The sequence below is a fragment of the Trichosurus vulpecula genome, chromosome 5 (genome assembly GCF_011100635.1).
Source record: "Trichosurus vulpecula isolate mTriVul1 chromosome 5, mTriVul1.pri, whole genome shotgun sequence".
Classification (NCBI taxonomy): domain Eukaryota; kingdom Metazoa; phylum Chordata; class Mammalia; order Diprotodontia; family Phalangeridae; genus Trichosurus; species Trichosurus vulpecula.
In genome coordinates, this window is record NC_050577.1 from 118,901,086 (window position 1) to 118,918,832 (window position 17,747).

The window sequence follows — 17,747 nt, forward strand, 5'->3', positions numbered from 1 at the left end:
TCTCACCTAGGTCTTCCTATGTCACATAGCAGCCACTCACTGGCCAACATCATTGTTGATTGACTGAGAAGCTTTGCTTCTGCCGTGTAGGGTCTTACATCCTTAGGCAGCCTAGTGTGCCTAATACCAGGCACTCACTGGGCTTAATGTGGACACCTGGTTGGCTTTAGTGTTACTGAAGCTCAAAGCTGTCCCACTCAAGTGATATGCCAGACTCAGCCTGTATTTTGCCATACAGATTTAAAAATACTATTCTGAAGAGGGGTTAGGCTTCACTAGATTGCCAAAGGGGACCTAGAAGCAAAAAAAGGGTTAATAATCTCTGCCTTGGTTGTCTTCTCAGTGAGATCTGAGTGCCAACAAGCAGACATCTGAGGACTGGCATCTGAGAAAGCACTCAGTCCAGGTTTGTGGACAGCACCCCCCCAGACAGGAATGGCAAAGTAAAGCATGAACCTTGTACATAGACTTCTTCCTACCAATAGTTGGCACTACCATAGGTGTATTTCAAGGTGGTTTTTATAGTCAAGAAAGATTTATTAAGCACCATGTGCCAGACACTGTTCCCAGCAAAGTGTTAATGAAAAGCACTGAGCCTTCCATTCTTTTGCTAAGGCAACCTTGTGACTAAGAGTATGTTTTTGAGGAAATCTACCAGGTTTCGAGACTTGGAACCATGGGAAAACTTATCTTTCTGGAAATCTAAATGGCAAGTGGGTCTCATGAACACTTTGAACTTAGGTCAAGAAATGGTCTGGATAGACAATAGGATTCAAATATTGTGATGGTCAGTGGCAGGTAAATAGAAAGTCCAAAGGCATTCAGGAAAATAAGCAAGATAAGAATTCGTACAAAATCTTTTATTGGCTATTTATACTCTTTCACCCAAATCCCCATGCCCCTGGCCTAGAACCCAACAAGCTTCAAAGGCTTTCTGCTGCCTGACTTTTGGGAAGAGGGTGGGTTGGGAATGGGAAGAAATGGTACCATAGATTAAAACAGCCACAGTTGGACACACTGTAAGCATAGTGATGTCATTTTGGTCTTCTTCAAGAATGAAGGACAACCAACCAGCGGAGATAAACACCCGTACTCAGGTTGTGTCAAGGGAAGGGCCACGTATGCTCTTCTGTTTCAGTTCCCCCATAGCAGACCCGTAGAATAATGGCTCCACTTCTCAAGAGATAGGCCAAGAGGAGATGATATCTGTCCCATGGAGGCATAAAGGGTAACCCACCACTTCCCTTCTTGAGCCAATGTTCATACTCATAACTTGAGACCCCAATGCTGAACCAATGTCTCTCCTGGAGATGGGGCCTACAAGTAAAGGGTGAAGAGTTGACTACCCAGAGCTTCAGAATATAGCTCAGAGTGCTAAACAAATATAATAGGGAGGGGGGGAAAAGGCAACACGATTCAAAGAGGAGATAAGAATGAATTCTCATGGTAGGAGTAGAAGGGTAGGGAAAAGATGGGGGAGAAAAAGTTAAATTACAGGTCACCAGTAGAACCTGTGGAGCCCTTGCTAAAGGACACTCTGGCTTTTACAGGAACGGGGCCATCAACCCTGGTCCCTGTTCCATGCCTACAAAGGGAAGAAGGAATTCCTCCCCCATTTCAGACAAAAGGCCAGGACACAAAATGGGGTGAATACTATCATTCCTAGCTTCGGCTTTCTTGTCTGAAGGCCGCTGAGTACGATTCTGCCTCTGCTTGACACTGAGGGTCCCTCCCCGGTGTTACATAGGCTTTGTTTCCTTCTTTGGCCTAGCTCTCTGGGCACCATTACCTTTCTCCTGCTTGGTACCTCTACTGCCAACATACTAGGCACTGTGTATTATCATCCCTCTTTCAGGCACTGTTTGTCCTCAGCCCAATTCCTGCTTGGCTAAGGGGGAAATGAGGGCCTTTAGCTATTCATCTCTGCCCTGGAGAAAAACCCATGAGGGAACGGGCAGTTTTGAGAGGCAGAGCAGTTCTGCCATGGAGATCCAGCTAGCCAGGGCTCTTTCCCACAGTCTTGCTATCCTGGGCCAGAGATAAATAACTCCCTTGGGAGGGTACTGGGCCTTTGGGGTATCTGGGAATAGGAGATGCCTTGGGGAGCAGAGAAGGCGGCAAAAGGGAAGGGAGAAAAGCTGCCTATTCCTGGCCCTGGCCTGATGTAGTCAGGGAACCAGAGTTTACTTCTTCCCACTTGCCAGCTACCCCTACCCTCAACCCAGATCCTGCCCTCAAAGGTTCAGAAATCAGAGTCAGCATCCAGTAATTCAGCCTCCATCAGGTTGGTACGGGAATGAATAGGGGCTAGACAAGGCCGACGACCTTGAGCCCAGGTTGCAGGGCCTGGTGCAGTTGGTAGAAATGGATCCTGGAGAGAATTTGGCTCTGGACAGAGAGGGTTGGAGACCAGGGTCCAAGCTCCATGTCGATGGGTCTCCGCTGCTCCCCAGGCACCTGCCACCAGGCACTTCTGCCTGGGCAGCTGGGGCAGGCGGGGCACTGCACTAGGTGCAGCTACAGGATGGCAAAGCTCTGTGGGTGGTGCCAAAGGGCACACCTCTTTCTTCCTCTTCCTTCTCTTCTTTTTCCTTCCCAGGCGTTTCTGCAGCTCTGGAGAGATCTCTGCCTCAACCAGCCACTTGTTCGCTTGTTCTTCTGGGGGTACTAGGAGAAAGAGAACATGAAGTTATTTAGCCATGTTGTAGGGTACTATGGAGCTAACTAACTCCTTCCCTTGGCTCTGCCCACCTCCCATCACTCATCCTAGACCACCTGCTCTCCCAGTTTTAGGACCTACAGTTCTGTCCTTGTAATCTCCCAATTCTACTAGCCTTAGGCTCTAGTTCCACCAAATCCCATGAAAGTTCAGTTCTGGAAAGGATCTTCTGATTCATCTAGTTTAACCCCCTTATTTTACAGATGAAGAAAATAAGTCCCAGGGAACTTAAGCTCAAGGTCACAAAGCAAAGTAACAGCCAAAACTAATATCCAGATCTCACCATTCCTAGTCCAGTATTTTGGGTTTTGCGGGGTTTTTTTTGATTTTTTTTTTTTTTGGCTTTATTACTGCCCCTTCCAGAGCAAAGATTCTTAACCTGGGGTCTGCAAACTTTAAAATTTTAGTAACTGTATTTCAACATAATTAGTTTCCACTGTAATTCTGTGTGTTTTATTTTATGCATTTAAAAACCTGATCCTGACAAGGGATCTGTAGATTTCACCAGACTGCCAAAGGAGTCCACTGAACCAAAAAAGGTCAAGAGCTTCTGCCCTGAACCATCTCCTGTAACCCATGGTCCCCTTTTCTCTGCCCCACCAATCTCTGCTCCTCATACCTGGAGTCCCTACAGGAGTGACAGACACATCCTGGGGCAAGATAGCTCCCCTTCGGGCCACCATTTTGGTGACGTGTTGGGCCCAGGCAGAGGAGACATCAGCTGATGGCTCATTGAGATCAAAGGCCAAACCCGCTACGGAAAAAAAAGAGAGGAATAGTTAAAGAACATCATCATGGGCTTAACATGAACCCCCTTTCTTTCTCAGTACCAGTCATCTTCAGCCAATACTTCTGTTCCACAGAGAAAGTTTTGTTTTGCACCATGATTTCACTGATGTAGAACCTTTGGAAAGGAAACTCCTTCTACCAATGCAGAACAGCACATATTCTGCAACTTAGGGTCTTTGAGAGTTGTCTAGGGGCACTGGGAGGCTAAGTGATTTGCCCAGGGTCATGGTTAGAATTTGTGAGAGGCAGGACTTGAACCTCCTCTTGACTGAGGTCAGATCTTTATCCACTACACCATGCTGGCACAGAGAAGAACAAAGTTTCCCAAACCCTATCTGACTTCAGCAAATGGGACCCCAAATGGAGGAAAGGAAGGTTGTATGGAAAGTAATCACTGGAGCCAAAGGACCAGCAAGCACAGAAGCCAAATCACCCTGTCAAAATGAGAAAGACAGACATAAGGGAGGAGGAGGAAGAGGAAAGAAAGGAGAACGAGAGTAAGAGAAAAGGAAAAGAGGGCGCAAGAGTCTCATTTCCCATAGCTAAGAATCAGCCCATATGTCCATGCCATCCTCTATTAAGAGAGAAAACTGTTGGGGCTGGGAATGGGACAGAGTCTCACCCACAGGCCCATCGTGGGACACAGTGTGCATGCTGAAGGAGAGCTCTTGGCCTGGATTCTGTAGTAATTCTCGCCGTTTAGAGAAAGCCTTGGCAATCATCTTGCTTTTCTTGATTCGTTTGGGTTCATCATCACTTTGTCCAGTCAACCTATTGGGAAAAGTGGTTGTGATGGGAGCAGGGAATAGATTTCCATCAATATTTTTCAAAGAAGAATAGTAACTGACTACTCTACTTTGACTCCCTGTTATATTTTCCCTGGAGAAAAGTCTAAGCACAAACATTACAGTTTTCAAGGGGTGATAAGACAGCTCCCTGATGACCTAAATTCTCTCAACTATCTTAGACTCCAAAGATAAAAGGTCTTGTCAGCAACAAAGAGGAGAAGAGAAGAATGCTGGGTTCTCCAAACTTAGACAACTTCTTACTCAAAATGGGAGACTACCACCATGCTGGGAATGAATCAGGTAGTCAGGAGCACCTGGTATCACCAGGAGGCATGGCTTCCCTAGCCCATTTCATTAAATGACAACAAGGCAACTGAGGCCTACAGCTGGAGAGAGGCTGAGAAAAGAGAGAAGATGAGACAGGAAAGACGGAGATTCTAAGAAGTCCCCGAGCTGGTCCCACCTGCACCAGGTGCGTCTCCAGATGAGTAGAGTAGCCTTTGTCCAGACCCAAGTGCTCATGGCAATACCAGTTCCAAACATAGCAAACAGGTTGATCTTTTCCACCAGAAGGCTGGGACGATTCTTGATCTCACAATCAGTAATAGGCTTCTTGGTAGGTAACCCGATAGTCACGTTAGCTTGGCACCTGTGTGTGGTGAGGAATGAGAGAGAGGGGGGAAGGACATGACTCAGCAGACCCCCTTAGATGTCTAGCAACCCAGCACTGCCAAAAGTTCAGCCTGATCCTTTAAACTGGCCTTACGAATGAGTGAAGGCCTTCTCATTCCAGGGCCAGAAAAAAATTTGGTCTGAAAAATCAGAATGTGTGCAGGCATCTATTTTAACAAAAATGTTAAATGTCACCTATGGCAAGGCTACTGTCCTCTAGCTCTGAAGCTACTCATCCTCCCTGCTCTCAGATCCAACATTCATATGACTCTGGTAAATGTAGGAAAAGCTCTTACAGATATTTCAGACTGATGGCCTTTAAATATATCTCCAAGTTTAATAATGAATTAACTGCTATGCACAGAAGTTGAAGCTAGTTGCTAGGAGGGAATTCACAAAATTCAGAAGACATGGTCCCTGTGGCCAATTTATAACCTAATTAGAGAAGGTAAGGCATGAAATAATTTGCTAATGATCACAAAAGCATGCTAACAAGTACAAAACATAGTTCTGTGCCACAAATTGAAGACATGAGGGCTGATATACAAACAGACTCACGGGAGTTAAAGCTTTAAGAGACCTTAGAGATAAGCTAATCAAAGCAATAGGGAGCTTTGAGATTGGCCCTGAAGGAAGCCTTAACAACCAGATTACATCAAGGGACCTTTGAGGTACCCGAGGAGACATGGTTAGGCACAGGCATTACACAGAACAGCTCCCACCTGAAGAACAAAATCAGCCTGTGCTGCCAGACCCAGGACTCTCTCCATTGCAACCCTAGCTCCCCCCTCATTCCCCTTCCAGAGACCCAGGCCCATACTCACAGGACATAGTCCCGGAAGCTGCGCTCCCACTCGGCCTGGTTGAAGAAGTCATAGAAATGGCAGCTGAAGGTGATGAGCACAAAGCCAAAGGCTAGAAAGCCAAAAATGCCTAAGGGGGAGGAGACGTGTTACTCCATTACTCCATCCCCAAATTGGTGATGCTCTCGCTACGTGGATTAGATCCCACTACCAGGGAATAGACAAGCAGGGAGAAGGAAGCTTGCCCTATATGGAGCCTAAAGGCAGCTGGTTCTCAAGTGTTAACAAAGTAGGCTCAGTACTAGGCTATGTACTGGTAGAACTGAACCTAGTTTGTTTCAACAGAAAGTAAAGAGAAATGGTTCCAACTGATGGAGGGAACAGCACAGACTAAAACACTGCTCTTACTGTAGCCCAGAAACGGGGCCAGAGACTGAGGAGGAAGCTGGGGACATGGAGGGTCTCAAGTGACCCACTATCTTCTCCTACTCCCCTCCCCTGTCCGGCAAATGGGAAGTACCTAGGAATGTCCTGTTTGCCCAAATTCTCCCACTCCTCTGTTTCTGTTCACTTGTGTCACTGGGTCACAGTACAGATAGTATGCCCCTGCTGGCACCTCTAAGAGCCCTTCTCTGAAACCCATCTATCACTGCTTTTCTTCCTCCTTCTAAGAGTGGAGTATAAAGGGACAACATGAAATATAATAATACTAGCATTTACATGGCACTTTAAGGTTTGTAAAGCACCTCATATACACACTACTCATCTGATCCTTGAAATAACCCTGGGAGTTAGGTGCCATTATTATCACAGATGAGGGAACTTGAGTCTGAAAGAGGGTAAGTGACTTGCCTAAGGTCCTACAGTGACTCAGCTCAGTGATCAGAAGTGCAGTCTTCTTGATTCCAAGTCTGTCACTCTATTGTCTGTACTACCTAGCTGCCAAATATAAGATCCTTGAGGGCAAGGGCTATCCTAGCAGAATGTCATGAACATACCGGGCACTTAATGAATAACAATTAAGTTGAATCAAATTGAATGGAGGAACATTGGCTGTTAGAGCAGCCCCACTCACCCAGACGTAGCATCGTCTCATTGATCTTGCTGGCCGCTTTCTCACTCAGTAGCCCCGGGTGATTGCTTTTGATGGAGAAGAGAGTCATAACTCCTAGGGAAAAAAAGGAAGAAAAGCACTTCAAAGGTTATAGGCTAAGAGAATCCCATAGAGAAGGAGCCACATGTATGATACCAAGCCAACCAGGGGTAGTTATTTTTGTGCTGACTTTGAGCTTGGGAACAGGGGAAATTAAAGACACTCAAAACTTCACAGAGGAATAAGACACTAGGAACAGGACAAACCAGCGCTGCCGAGGAGTCTACACAAGGGGAAAGAAAGGCCCAATCTTGGAGCAGCCATTTTTCTTTTTCTTTTTTTTTTCTGAGGGGGGGAAGGCAGGGCAATTGGGGTTCCCAAGATCACACAGCTAGTAAGTACGTCAAATGTCTGAGGCCACATTTGAACTCAGGTCCTTCTGACTCCAGAGCTGGTGTTCTACTCACTGAGCCACCTAGCTGCCTCTAGACCAGCCATTTTTAACTAATGCTGATGGGTCAAGTGAGTGCTAGAGAAAACAGAATAAATGGAGAACTTGATGGAGGCACATGTGAAGGTGAAGAGGCAGAGTGTAAACTGAATTACAGAAAGAGAACAAAACAAAAATAAGAGCTTAGTGGAAAACAGGATACATTTGGGGGAGGAAGTCTGACACAGGGATCATCAACAGACATAGTGTTTATATTCTGTTGGGGAGGGGATGAAAGGCACACAAGTGAGGTAGAAAACTGAGAGCTCAGGGTATATATAAAAGTTGTGGAAATGCATACAGTGGGGCAAAAGGATGGGCCCACAGTTGCTCACAGTTAAGGTTGCAGAATTGAGAAGGTTTTTCTTGGCCAAGTAGCATAATATTTGAAGAAAGGTGTGTGGGGTTTGAAATCGAGAGAGACCTGGGTTTGAGCCTTGTCCCTAAAATTTACTGGCTGTCTGACCATGACCAAGTAACCTAACCCGAGTCTCAATTCCCTCACCTATAAAATAGGGATAATAATACTTATAGGAGCTGCATCATAAGATTGTTAGAAGAATCCTAAAGTACTTTTAACATTGTTTTTGAGACTGGGTCTCTGCACCTTGCCCAGGCTGGGAATGCAGTGGCTGGTTATGGGCCCTATCCCAATTCTGAGAAGCATGGAAACTTTGGCTTGCTCTCTTTTTCCATTCTGTGCCGGTTTGCCCCTTCTTAGGCATCCTGCTGGTGCTCTGTTCCCAACGGTTCACCATATTGGTGCTAGACCCAGCGTGGACACCTGATGGGCATTAGACCTACTAGAGCTCAGAACTCCTGAGCTTTAGTGATCCATCTGCTTCCCCCAATCAGGGATTACTGGTGTGGGCTACCACACCCTGCAACAAATTACTTTGCAAGCCTTGAAACACTATATGTCAGCTAAAGCTTATTACCTTTTACAGAGTAGAGTTTAATAAATATTTGTTGACTGATCCTGGGCATCCCACTCACCTCGAATGAGGAAATAGCCCCCAACAATAAGCACCAGACCAATAGGGGCCAACACGAAGCCAGCTCGGTAACGGTAGTTCTTGTAGCCCACAAAACAGATGCCACTCACTGAGTCCCCATCCACCTAAAGTGGGAGGGGAGTTGGAGAAGACAGTTGGTCACATGATGCCCCGCCTGCACCCATACCCTCCGGGACCCCAACCTCTCCCTTAGCCTCTGGACTCTGTACCTGGGCCACGGCAAGAATGGCCACGGTGAGAACAAACGGTAGTGACCAGGTGAGCAGGTGGAAGTAGGAGGTCTTGCCAGAAAGGGGCTGGTAGGTGGTGCCCAGAGCCTTGAAGGAGGTGTGCCAAGCATAGGTGAGCACCACAAACCAGACCACACCTGCCATTAGCGCATAGTATACGATGACGAAGATGATAACACAGGACAGGGTTTCATTGGAGCTGTGGGGACAGGTATGGAGTCACTAGAGTAGTCCATCCTACTGTTCTCTTCTCCCACAAGTTGCCTAAAATATCCCTGCTAACTCAGTAGGCTAAGCTCATAGTGACTCTATCAGAACAACGATTACACCAGAGAGGACCTGACCCCAAGGTGACAGGGAAGCGGGTTGGAAAAGGGTGGGAGTGAGGGGACATGAGCTAAACACAGGTTCCAAGGGCTTGGATTGAAGTATACACTGGTCTTTAGTTTCTAATTCCAAGCTTGGTGAAAAGACTGGAATATGTTAATCTCCCCCCAACTTCCTTCCCCCACCTTTAGTTTCCCCGGGTTTCCTCAGATATATGGTACCACCCACCTTTAGATTTCCCAGGCACCTACATGGGCTCCCTCAGACACATGGTACCCCCTGCCACCTTTAGGTTCCCTGGGCACCTACGTGGGCTCCCCTAGCCGCATGGTACCATCAGCTCTGCAAACAATTTCCCGGCGGGCACCATCCATGAACTGGGCCAGCCAGCCGATGCTGCCCACAAAGAAGCAAGCATTGACATAAAAGAGGATGACAGCAGGGTAGCGGTTCGAATTCTTCCAGTCAGCAACAAATGTGGCCTGGGGGTGACAAATGGCACATTCAGGGGGAACTGTGTAGTCTGCCTACCCCATGGGCTCCCAGCTGCTGCTCATTCCCTAGGGCAGGAGTGGGGAACCTGCAACCTTAAGGCCACATGTAGCCTTGTAGGTTCTTAAGTGCAGCCTTTCGATGGAACCCAAATTTTACAATTTGGATTCAACAAATTTGTTCTGTAAAATTTGGATTCCATCAAAAATCCACACTTAAGGACCTGGAAGGCCACATGTGGCCTGAAGGCCGCAGGTTCCCCATCCCTGCCCTAGGGAATGTGAATGCTCCCTAACCAAGGCCTCTCCTAGCCCCTTCTGCTTTCCATAAACCTAGTATCCTAATGGTTCTCCTGCCTTTAATCTCTGACAACACATACCACATACCACATCACCCTCAAAGTTTCTCCCTCTTCCTGCCTTCGTCCAGGCTGTGCCGAATGCCTGGAATGCTTTCCTTTCTCACTTCTGGAAAGCCCTACCTCCCTCCAAGGCTAAGCTAAGGTGCCTACTCCTATGGGCCTCTGCCCATTCATTTGTTAGCGTTCTCACTACCCTCCGTTAGAAATTACTTTGTACTTACTTTTATACTTTGTATTTATTTAATAGTGTATCTCTGACCTCCCCAGCCCCAAAAGAATGTAAGCTCAATGCTTGTTGAATTAAATTGCACTGAACTCCTCCACCCTTGGAAGCCTCCTCACCTCCCTGGCCTTCCATATTCAAGACCTAGGGTGCTGCCCTCCTTCTCCCTGCCCCGCCCCATCCGCCCTGTGCTGACCAGGGTAAAGAGAGTGCAGAGGCCAGTAACGGCACCAAAGGCAGCGATGTAGCTGTGCATGTCCTGGTGTTCAGCCTCGGTGAAGAGTGGGTTCTGGCACTGGATGCCGCAGCCTTCCACATCCTCGTACCAGCTGTTGGGGTTATCTGTGCGGACCAAGGGGGACTCACATTGTCCGGAACTGTTGAACTTGATGTTTTGCACCTCGTTCTAGGGATATCATCAGGGTGGGTAAGATGGGAAGAAGAGAATACAAAGGGTCAGGAATAATTTGTATCTATAATAATGTATATATATATATTTGTATTTATATTGTATATATGTCATACATGTATAACAATGCCAATAAGTCTGTACCGTACATGTTTGTGTTATACCATACATAAATTTGTATTTATAATAATAAGTAACAATTTTGTTTAAAATCAATTTCACAGACTTAGCACTTGATGGAATTCTGTTATGTATCATCATTTAGCTGCTCTTTTACATCTGTGTCTCTAGACTCCACTGATTGAGTACGAGTGTCAGGATAGTGATGGCTTCCCATTCTAGAAATTTAGCCAAGGGATCTCTTCCAATAATTCCAATACTAATAACCATAGCTAGCATTTATATTGAACTTTAAGGATGGCAAAATGCTTTACACATTCTTCATCTGATTCCCATAGCCACCCTCTGAGGTGCAAAGAAAGGTTAAGTGATTTGCCCAGGGCTACATAGCTAGTAAATGTCTGATGCAGCATTCAAACTTGGGACTTCTTAACTCATGGTCAAGTAGCGTATCCACTGCACCATCCAGCACCAGTTATGGCCTAGCTGAGCAGTTCACCCTCAGCTCAAGTCTTCCCATGACCTACTTTGCTTCTTCTCAAACATAGCAATCTGACCACAAGTTGATGTATCCTGTCATGGTCTAATACTGCACTTGGGCTCCACTACTATTTCCAGATTTTTGCGGGGAGGGTGGGGGGAAGAGGTAGTTGTGTCTCTTCTAAGGAAAAACTTCTAACCACTAGAACCACCCCAAAATGTAATAGGCTGCCTACAGAGATAATGGATTCGCCCTCACTTGATGTCTTAAAGCAAAGACTGGATGTCCATTTGGCTGACAAGTTATAAAGAATCCAAGCTGATTTTGTTGGATTGGTTTCATTTGGTGCTTACAGCTTGTTGACTTCCTGCTTATAGACTAAGAGTACAGGTATCCCTTCCACATCGAAACTTTCCCCATCAGGGTTTCAATATACCGAAGGTCAGCATAAGAAATTAAATGGGAGTTTTTTGGGAGTCTTGTAGAAGCTGTAGAGAACACATGAAGGCTAGCAGATGACACAGAAAAAGTTTAGAAACTCAGAAATGCATAAAAAATATATGTAGTATTGTATAATAGCAACATACTTTATCTTTGAATACCATAATAATTCAGAATTCTCTGATTTGAAGGGAGGGTCAAAAAATTTTATGCGGATTTTCCAGATCGCGGATCCACTGCACCCCTAACCCCTGTGATATGGAAGGGATAACTGTACCAAGAAAAACAAGGCAGCCTGTCCCCCTCATCCCTCATCCTAGCCACCCTGGACCTCTTCCCTACACCTAGCATCCTGTCGGATTCATAGTCCCTTGGTCTTCATCACTCCCACTTACTGGACAGCCTTCTGGAAAGTAGTCTGGGGTGCATTTCAGGAAGTCGGGCCAGCCCCGTTCCCGCTCCACAATGGCACAGGGTCCCCGAGTGGCCTGGCACAGGGTTCGGCTGGGCAGCTCCACCCGATCATTCTCACACTTGGGCATGTAGACAGCACAGAGCAGGGGCTGGATCACTGCCCAGCATCGGGGAGCATTCCGAAGGCCTGAGATGAAGGAAGCAGTGAGGACAAACAGAGCGGTGAAGAGACCCTCCCTCCTCTTTGATTCAAGACAGTATTCCATATACCCCCACTGTGTCTTAGGGCACCTCTCACTGTAATACTGTGGACCAGGTGTGGTTAGAAGCATTCAAGTCAGGGTAACAGACTGTATTAGGGATCTTGAAGCTTTTCACAGCCATAATTAGTGGAAAGGGGGAAACCTAAGACAGCCAGGCAAGAGACCCCCACCCCCTTCACTCAATGGTGCACTGTGCCAGTTCAAGAGATCTCAAAAATCTCTTCCATTTGCTAAGACCCCCAGAACCCTCATTCCCCCTTACCAAGCTGAGGTGAAACAGAGAGGAGGTGGGAGCATAGGAAGAGATGGTCAGAGGAGCCAGGTACTCCGTGGCCAGAGAGAGAAGAAACAGGAAGTCAGATGGAGAAAAACAGAGGAGACTCTGTGCATGTCAGCAGGAAGAAAGGTGCCAGAAACAGGCAACTGGAACTCTCCACCCAGCCCGCCCTATCACCCCTGCCCATTTTCTCCTGCTCTGCCCCTAAGCAGCTCCTCCTCGTCCAGCCCTACTTCTTCATTGGTCTATTCCTGAGTCAGTTGTATAAGGGAATAACACTTGGGATTTTGGGGTCCAGGGTGAAATGATTCAATGGGTTGTGTATGACAGTGTTTGTGAAAGGTTCCCTATTACTACCCCTGGAATACAATGCGAGCATTGAAGGATCTAACCCATTAGGCTAACAACCATCCTTACTACAAGAGTATTTTCAGAGCATACACCTAGGGCACTTTATGATGAGTCCAAAAGGAGTTGTGCAGAGTTCAAAGGCACCATGATCTCAGGCTCCCTGAGAGGTAACACCCTAAAAAGCTTCCTCCATCTCTTGAATGACACTGGACTCTATGTATCAAAATCACTCCTTCCTATCTCCTAACCCCAAACAAGCAATGGGGTCACTTTCATCTTATAAGGTCACAGGGCCACAGGTTCAGGGCTAGAAGGCCCTCATTTTACATATAAGGAACTGAGGCCCAGAGAGGTGAAATGACTTATCCAAAGCCACACAAGCAGAAGGCAGCAGAGCTGGGAATTTTACCCAGGTCCTCTCAATCTGAATTCAGTGCTTTTTCTATGGGACTGCCCTTTATCTTCTCTAGACCTTATCCTATGGAATGTGAGCTCCTTGAAGGCAGGGACTGTGTCTTGCCTTTCTTTGTATCTCTAGGGCTTAGCACATTGCCCAGAACATAGGAAGCACTCAATAAATGCTTGATGATTGACTGACTAAAGGGAGTGACTGCTTTGTGGGGCAAGGGCATGGGGAAGTGTTGGGCACTGATGCACCAGCATCAATCATGCTCATTGGCTGTACCTGGACGTGCCTTCTTTGCCCTCCTACCAAAATCTGCCCTCCCCCAAATCTTTCAGGTTTTTTCATTACCTTTATCTACTAAACAATAAGGATCTACTAAGCACCTGATACTTTCCAGGCATAGCAGGCAGCTAGGTGGCTCAATGGATAGAGCCTGGGCCTAGAGTCAAGAAGACCCGGGTTCAAATCCAGCATCAGACACTACTAGCTGTGTGATCCTAGGCAAGTCACGTAAGTCTGGTTGCCTTATACTGGAGATGGAAATGGCAAGTATCTTTCTATTCAGTATCTTTGCTAAGAAAACCCCATGGACAGTGTCAGTGTGTTATGGTCAACAGGGTCACAAAGAGTCGGACATGACTGAACAATACATAACTTTCCAGGCACAGTGCCTACGTTATAGGAATAGAGAAACAAAGCCTCCCTTCAAGGAGTTTACAATCTAATGGGGGCAATTACATCTGCCAGTACTCAGTCCTCTGGACCGGTGGTGTAAAACTCAAATAGAAACAGGGGCCATTAATCTGGGCATAAAGAGTCCTGTAGGTTGCATATTGACTTAGTTTTGAAATGTAGTATTATCTATATTTTGTTGTATTTTTATTGATTGTGCTGAATCTCTTTCAGCTGTACTTGGTAATGTTGGATCTATGAAGCCTTTATGAACAGTGAAGAGTAGATAATTCCCATCCTCAAGGAATTTACAACTTAGGAAAGCAGCCTAAGTTATCCACAGTCTCCTGGGATGGCTGAGACTCCACACAAACATCTCCAGGGTTAGGTGGACCTTACTGACTATGCCCTAGTGAGGTAAGATGCCAACTTTGAGACAGATCAAAATCAGCACATGAAACCGACTTCGGGTCTCAAAGTCCAAGCCCACCTTATTCATCCTCCCACCCATCTACCCCATGGGTCCAAGCAACCCATGTTTTCCCTGTTCTACTCTCCATGTTACCAGCCACCTCCTAGGGTAATAATACACAAACCATCCACAGCCCAACAAAGTAAAAAGGTTGAGCTGATGAGAGTGGGTCAAGGAAGAAAGAATTTTAACGTGAGCTGAAACAACTGGGTGCTTAGCATTTGGGCCTGCTTCCTCCACCCTGAGCCACCAGAAATGACACTAATGATTCTTGCACCTGGTACACACCTTCTTACATTTTTCACTAGTAAGTAATAATACCTGCTATTAAATAGTCTAGCTTTAAAACGTATGTGCAAAGCACCTGCTATATTTCATTTGATCCTCACAACAGGCCCTGGGAAGTAGGCACTAAAGATCTTACCTCCATTTTCTTTTTCTTTTCTTTTTGGGGGGGGGGAGCAGGGCGATTGGGGTTAAGTGACTTGCCTACGGCCACACAGCCAGCAAGTGTGTCAAGTGTCTGAGGCTGGATTTGAACTCAGGTCCTCCTGACTCCAGGGCCGGTGCTCTACTCACTGCATCACCTAGCTGCCCCTTACCCATGTTTTCAATAAGGAAGAAAGTGAAATTCAGAGGTAAGTAACTTGCCCAAAGTAACTTATCTTACTAGGGTCAGAGATTGGATTTGAACCCAGTTCATCTGTCTGACTCTCCGTCCAGTGTTTCAACTACACCAGGCTGTCTATTGAAATATTCTCCATCTCACAGGGACTTTTCAGAGTAAAGGTCCCCAAATCACTATTGTTTAGCTCAATTCACTCTTCACCCCTCAACCTATCCTGTCTGGCTCCAGTGAGCCTGGAAATCAGAGTTATATTACTATGGCATGCTATAATAAACACAGATAATATTACATTTTAAAGTTTCTCTATCAGAAGTAATGAGTTACTATACTTGCTAAAGATATGTCTCTGAGCGATGGATATACCAAGTATGCTACAAAAGAGCAGTGTGGTTTAGTAGACAGTTCTGGATGGGGAGTCAGAAGACCTGGGTTCAGATGCTGCGCCCTTGGACAACCCACTTAGTTTGAATGACTCTGTTTCCCCAATCTGTAAAATGAAGAAACTGGGCCAAACCAGTGTTTCTTGACCATTTTTGCATATGGCATGGACTCCTTTTCTGGTGAAGCTTATGGATGAATCCCTTCTCAAGAATAATGTTCTAAAATAACTTAGGGAATGATGAGTTTAAGATAGATGTTAGTGAAACTAAGGATGTCACTTTTTTTTTCTTTATCCAAGTTCAAAGACTCCCTGAAATCTGTCCATGGACTTCTTTTGAGTCCACTGACCTCAGGTTAAGAACTCCTGGGTTAAATGATCTCTAAGGTCTCTTCTAGTTCTAAATCTATGATCCTAGGAAAAATAATATGTATGCTTCTGGCCTTTTCTTCTTTTGCTATCCTGCCTAGGCCCAGGGGAATAAGCCCAGTCAGTGTTCTGGGGGGATTTCATAAAGATACTATTCCTCCACAACCATCAGCTACTAAGGTAGTAGGCCAGAAGTTAGGGAATCCTTTTCTTAAAAAAGACTGATAATAAAGAACCCATTTGGGTCCATTCTATCATTCTTAGTGCCTTTCAAATCCTAAATGCAAATCATCTATGAGCTCAAAAAAAATCTGAGAGTGAGATGTACCATGAGAGTCCTTTCCAATCTAAGGATTCCCAGGCCTAGAATGGCAAAAAGAGCTCATAAAAGCCTGGCTTCATTTTTGCTATTTCCCAGCCTCAGGCCAATACCACAGTCCTCGCCTATCTAACCTGAGGCTGAACCAAAGGGAGCAAGGCAGGAGTGGAAGAAGGCACAACTCATCAGACTGACCACCAAATCAAAAATCTCCAAACTTTCTGGCTCTTTTGGACTTAATCCTCAGCTACCCCTTCCTGGGTTTTACTCTCCACTTACCCATCCCTTAACAATACTCTCACATCTCAATTCTTTCTTCCATTCCCTTTCCAAACGAATAAGTCCCCTCCAGCCCTCCTGCCTTTCCTCTTCCTTTCCCCTCCATCCTTCAGTTACTGATCTTATCTCTTGTCACTCACTACATCTCGGTAACTCTGAGAACTCCACCTAAGGGAAAGAACTTTGGGGCAACATTAACCTGGATCCCTTCTTAAGGCATTAACTTCCCTATGGTTTTGACCACATTTCCCAACTTCTCTTGTATCATTTGTCCCCCTAATCTACATCGACCCTTAGAAACCCACCTCTTCACTTCAATTAAAAAAATATCTATTCAATGCCTAATGTAGTTACTTCTAGTTAGTTACTTCAGGCTTCTCTGCGGCGCCCCCACCCCCACCCCCAATCTGTTGCATTCTGCATGCAATGGGACCTCAATACTAAAGCTCTCTCGTACAATCACACACAGACACACAATCCCACCACCACAACCCCTTCTCCCAGGGATCTCATCACCCCCAAAATGGCCCTCCGACCTATGCTGCAAGTCCTTACCGGACCATAGCACGAGCTTGCTGTGCGCCTCCTCCTGGGAGCCCGAGTCCCCGGCCAGCAGCGTGGAGGTGGCCTCGTACGGCAGCGCCGAGCCCAGGCACACGTTGTAACGCAGCGGCTCACAAGGGGCTGCCCGGCCGCAGTGGCTCAACAGGGGAGGCGGGCCAGTCTCGGCCCCACTCGCTCTCCCGCTCCAGGGTCCAGGCCCGGTCCTGTTCCCGCTCAGAGCCGCCCCCTGGCCCGGGCCCCCTAGCAGCAGCAACAGCAGCAGCAGCTTCAGCCCCAGTAGCTGGGGCGACGGCCCCCGCGCGGGCCGAGCCGCGGCCATGGCCAAACCCGCCAACTCAGCAGAAAGAGAGACAGCCCCCTCCCTCCCTGGACCCCCCGGCAGCGCGCACAAGCACCCGATGTCCCGGGGGCGCCGCTCAGACTTCCTGGGAGTCCTCCGAGCCCCGCTCCGGCCCCCCCTGGACGCCGCCCGCGCCCCGACCCCTCCGCGCCCAACTTTGCAAACTTTGTAGCTGGTGGCCCATGGTTGGGGTGGCTGCGGCCCGAGCCCCGATGTGGGGCCCCCACCCCTCCGCCTTGCTCCCCAAGTCTCCTTCAGCACCAGGAGTACGCCGGGCCCCCAATCCTCGATCCCATTCCCCCTCCCACTATAAAAGCCTCCAGCGCGCCCAGCAAACACAGCAGTGCGTGGGCTGTAAATTCTAGACAACACCCCCCCCCCCCCGACTCCGCCCCCGCCCTCCAACGACCAAGCCGCAGCCTTGCTCCGCTGAGCACCCCGTTGCACCCCAAGCTAGCCCCGCCGGCTCCCCGGCTCCTTTGTTGCCCTTGCTCGGCTCTCAGGAATGCACGGGCCGCCCCGAGCCAAGCCCGGCCCCCCTTAACTAGCAGCCGCGGGGG

At 47.3% G+C, this 17,747-nt stretch overlaps 1 protein-coding gene across 1 annotated transcript; it reads right to left on the reverse strand.

The window, feature by feature from the left end:
- Window positions 1–843: 843 nt before the first annotated feature.
- SMO (smoothened, frizzled class receptor) lies at window positions 844–17,166 on the reverse strand. The gene is made up of 12 exons (XM_036758713.1): window positions 16,839–17,166; window positions 11,850–12,055; window positions 10,200–10,409; window positions 9,237–9,409; window positions 8,580–8,799; window positions 8,351–8,474; window positions 6,847–6,939; window positions 5,793–5,901; window positions 4,760–4,945; window positions 4,131–4,279; window positions 3,339–3,473; window positions 844–2,667 (listed from the first exon to the last, which is right to left on the reverse strand). The coding sequence occupies exons 1-12, from the start codon at window positions 17,164–17,166 to the stop codon at window positions 2,243–2,245; spliced, it is 2,358 nt and encodes a 785-aa protein (XP_036614608.1). The 3' UTR covers window positions 844–2,242.
- Window positions 17,167–17,747: the final 581 nt, after the last annotated feature.

Excerpts from the sequence above, each read along its gene's own strand:
- SMO (XM_036758713.1), bottom strand. The coding sequence starts at position 17,166 with ATGGCCGCGGCTCGGCCCGCGCGGGGGCCGTCGCCCCAGCTACTGGGG. Across the intron at positions 6,940-8,350 it reads GGGCTATTTCCTCATTCGAG|GAGTTATGACTCTCTTCTCC; the intron begins GTGAGTGGGATG and ends TTTTTTCCCTAG. Across the intron at positions 5,902-6,846 it reads TGAGACGATGCTACGTCTGG|GCATTTTTGGCTTTCTAGCC; the intron begins GTGAGTGGGGCT and ends CCTCCCCCTTAG.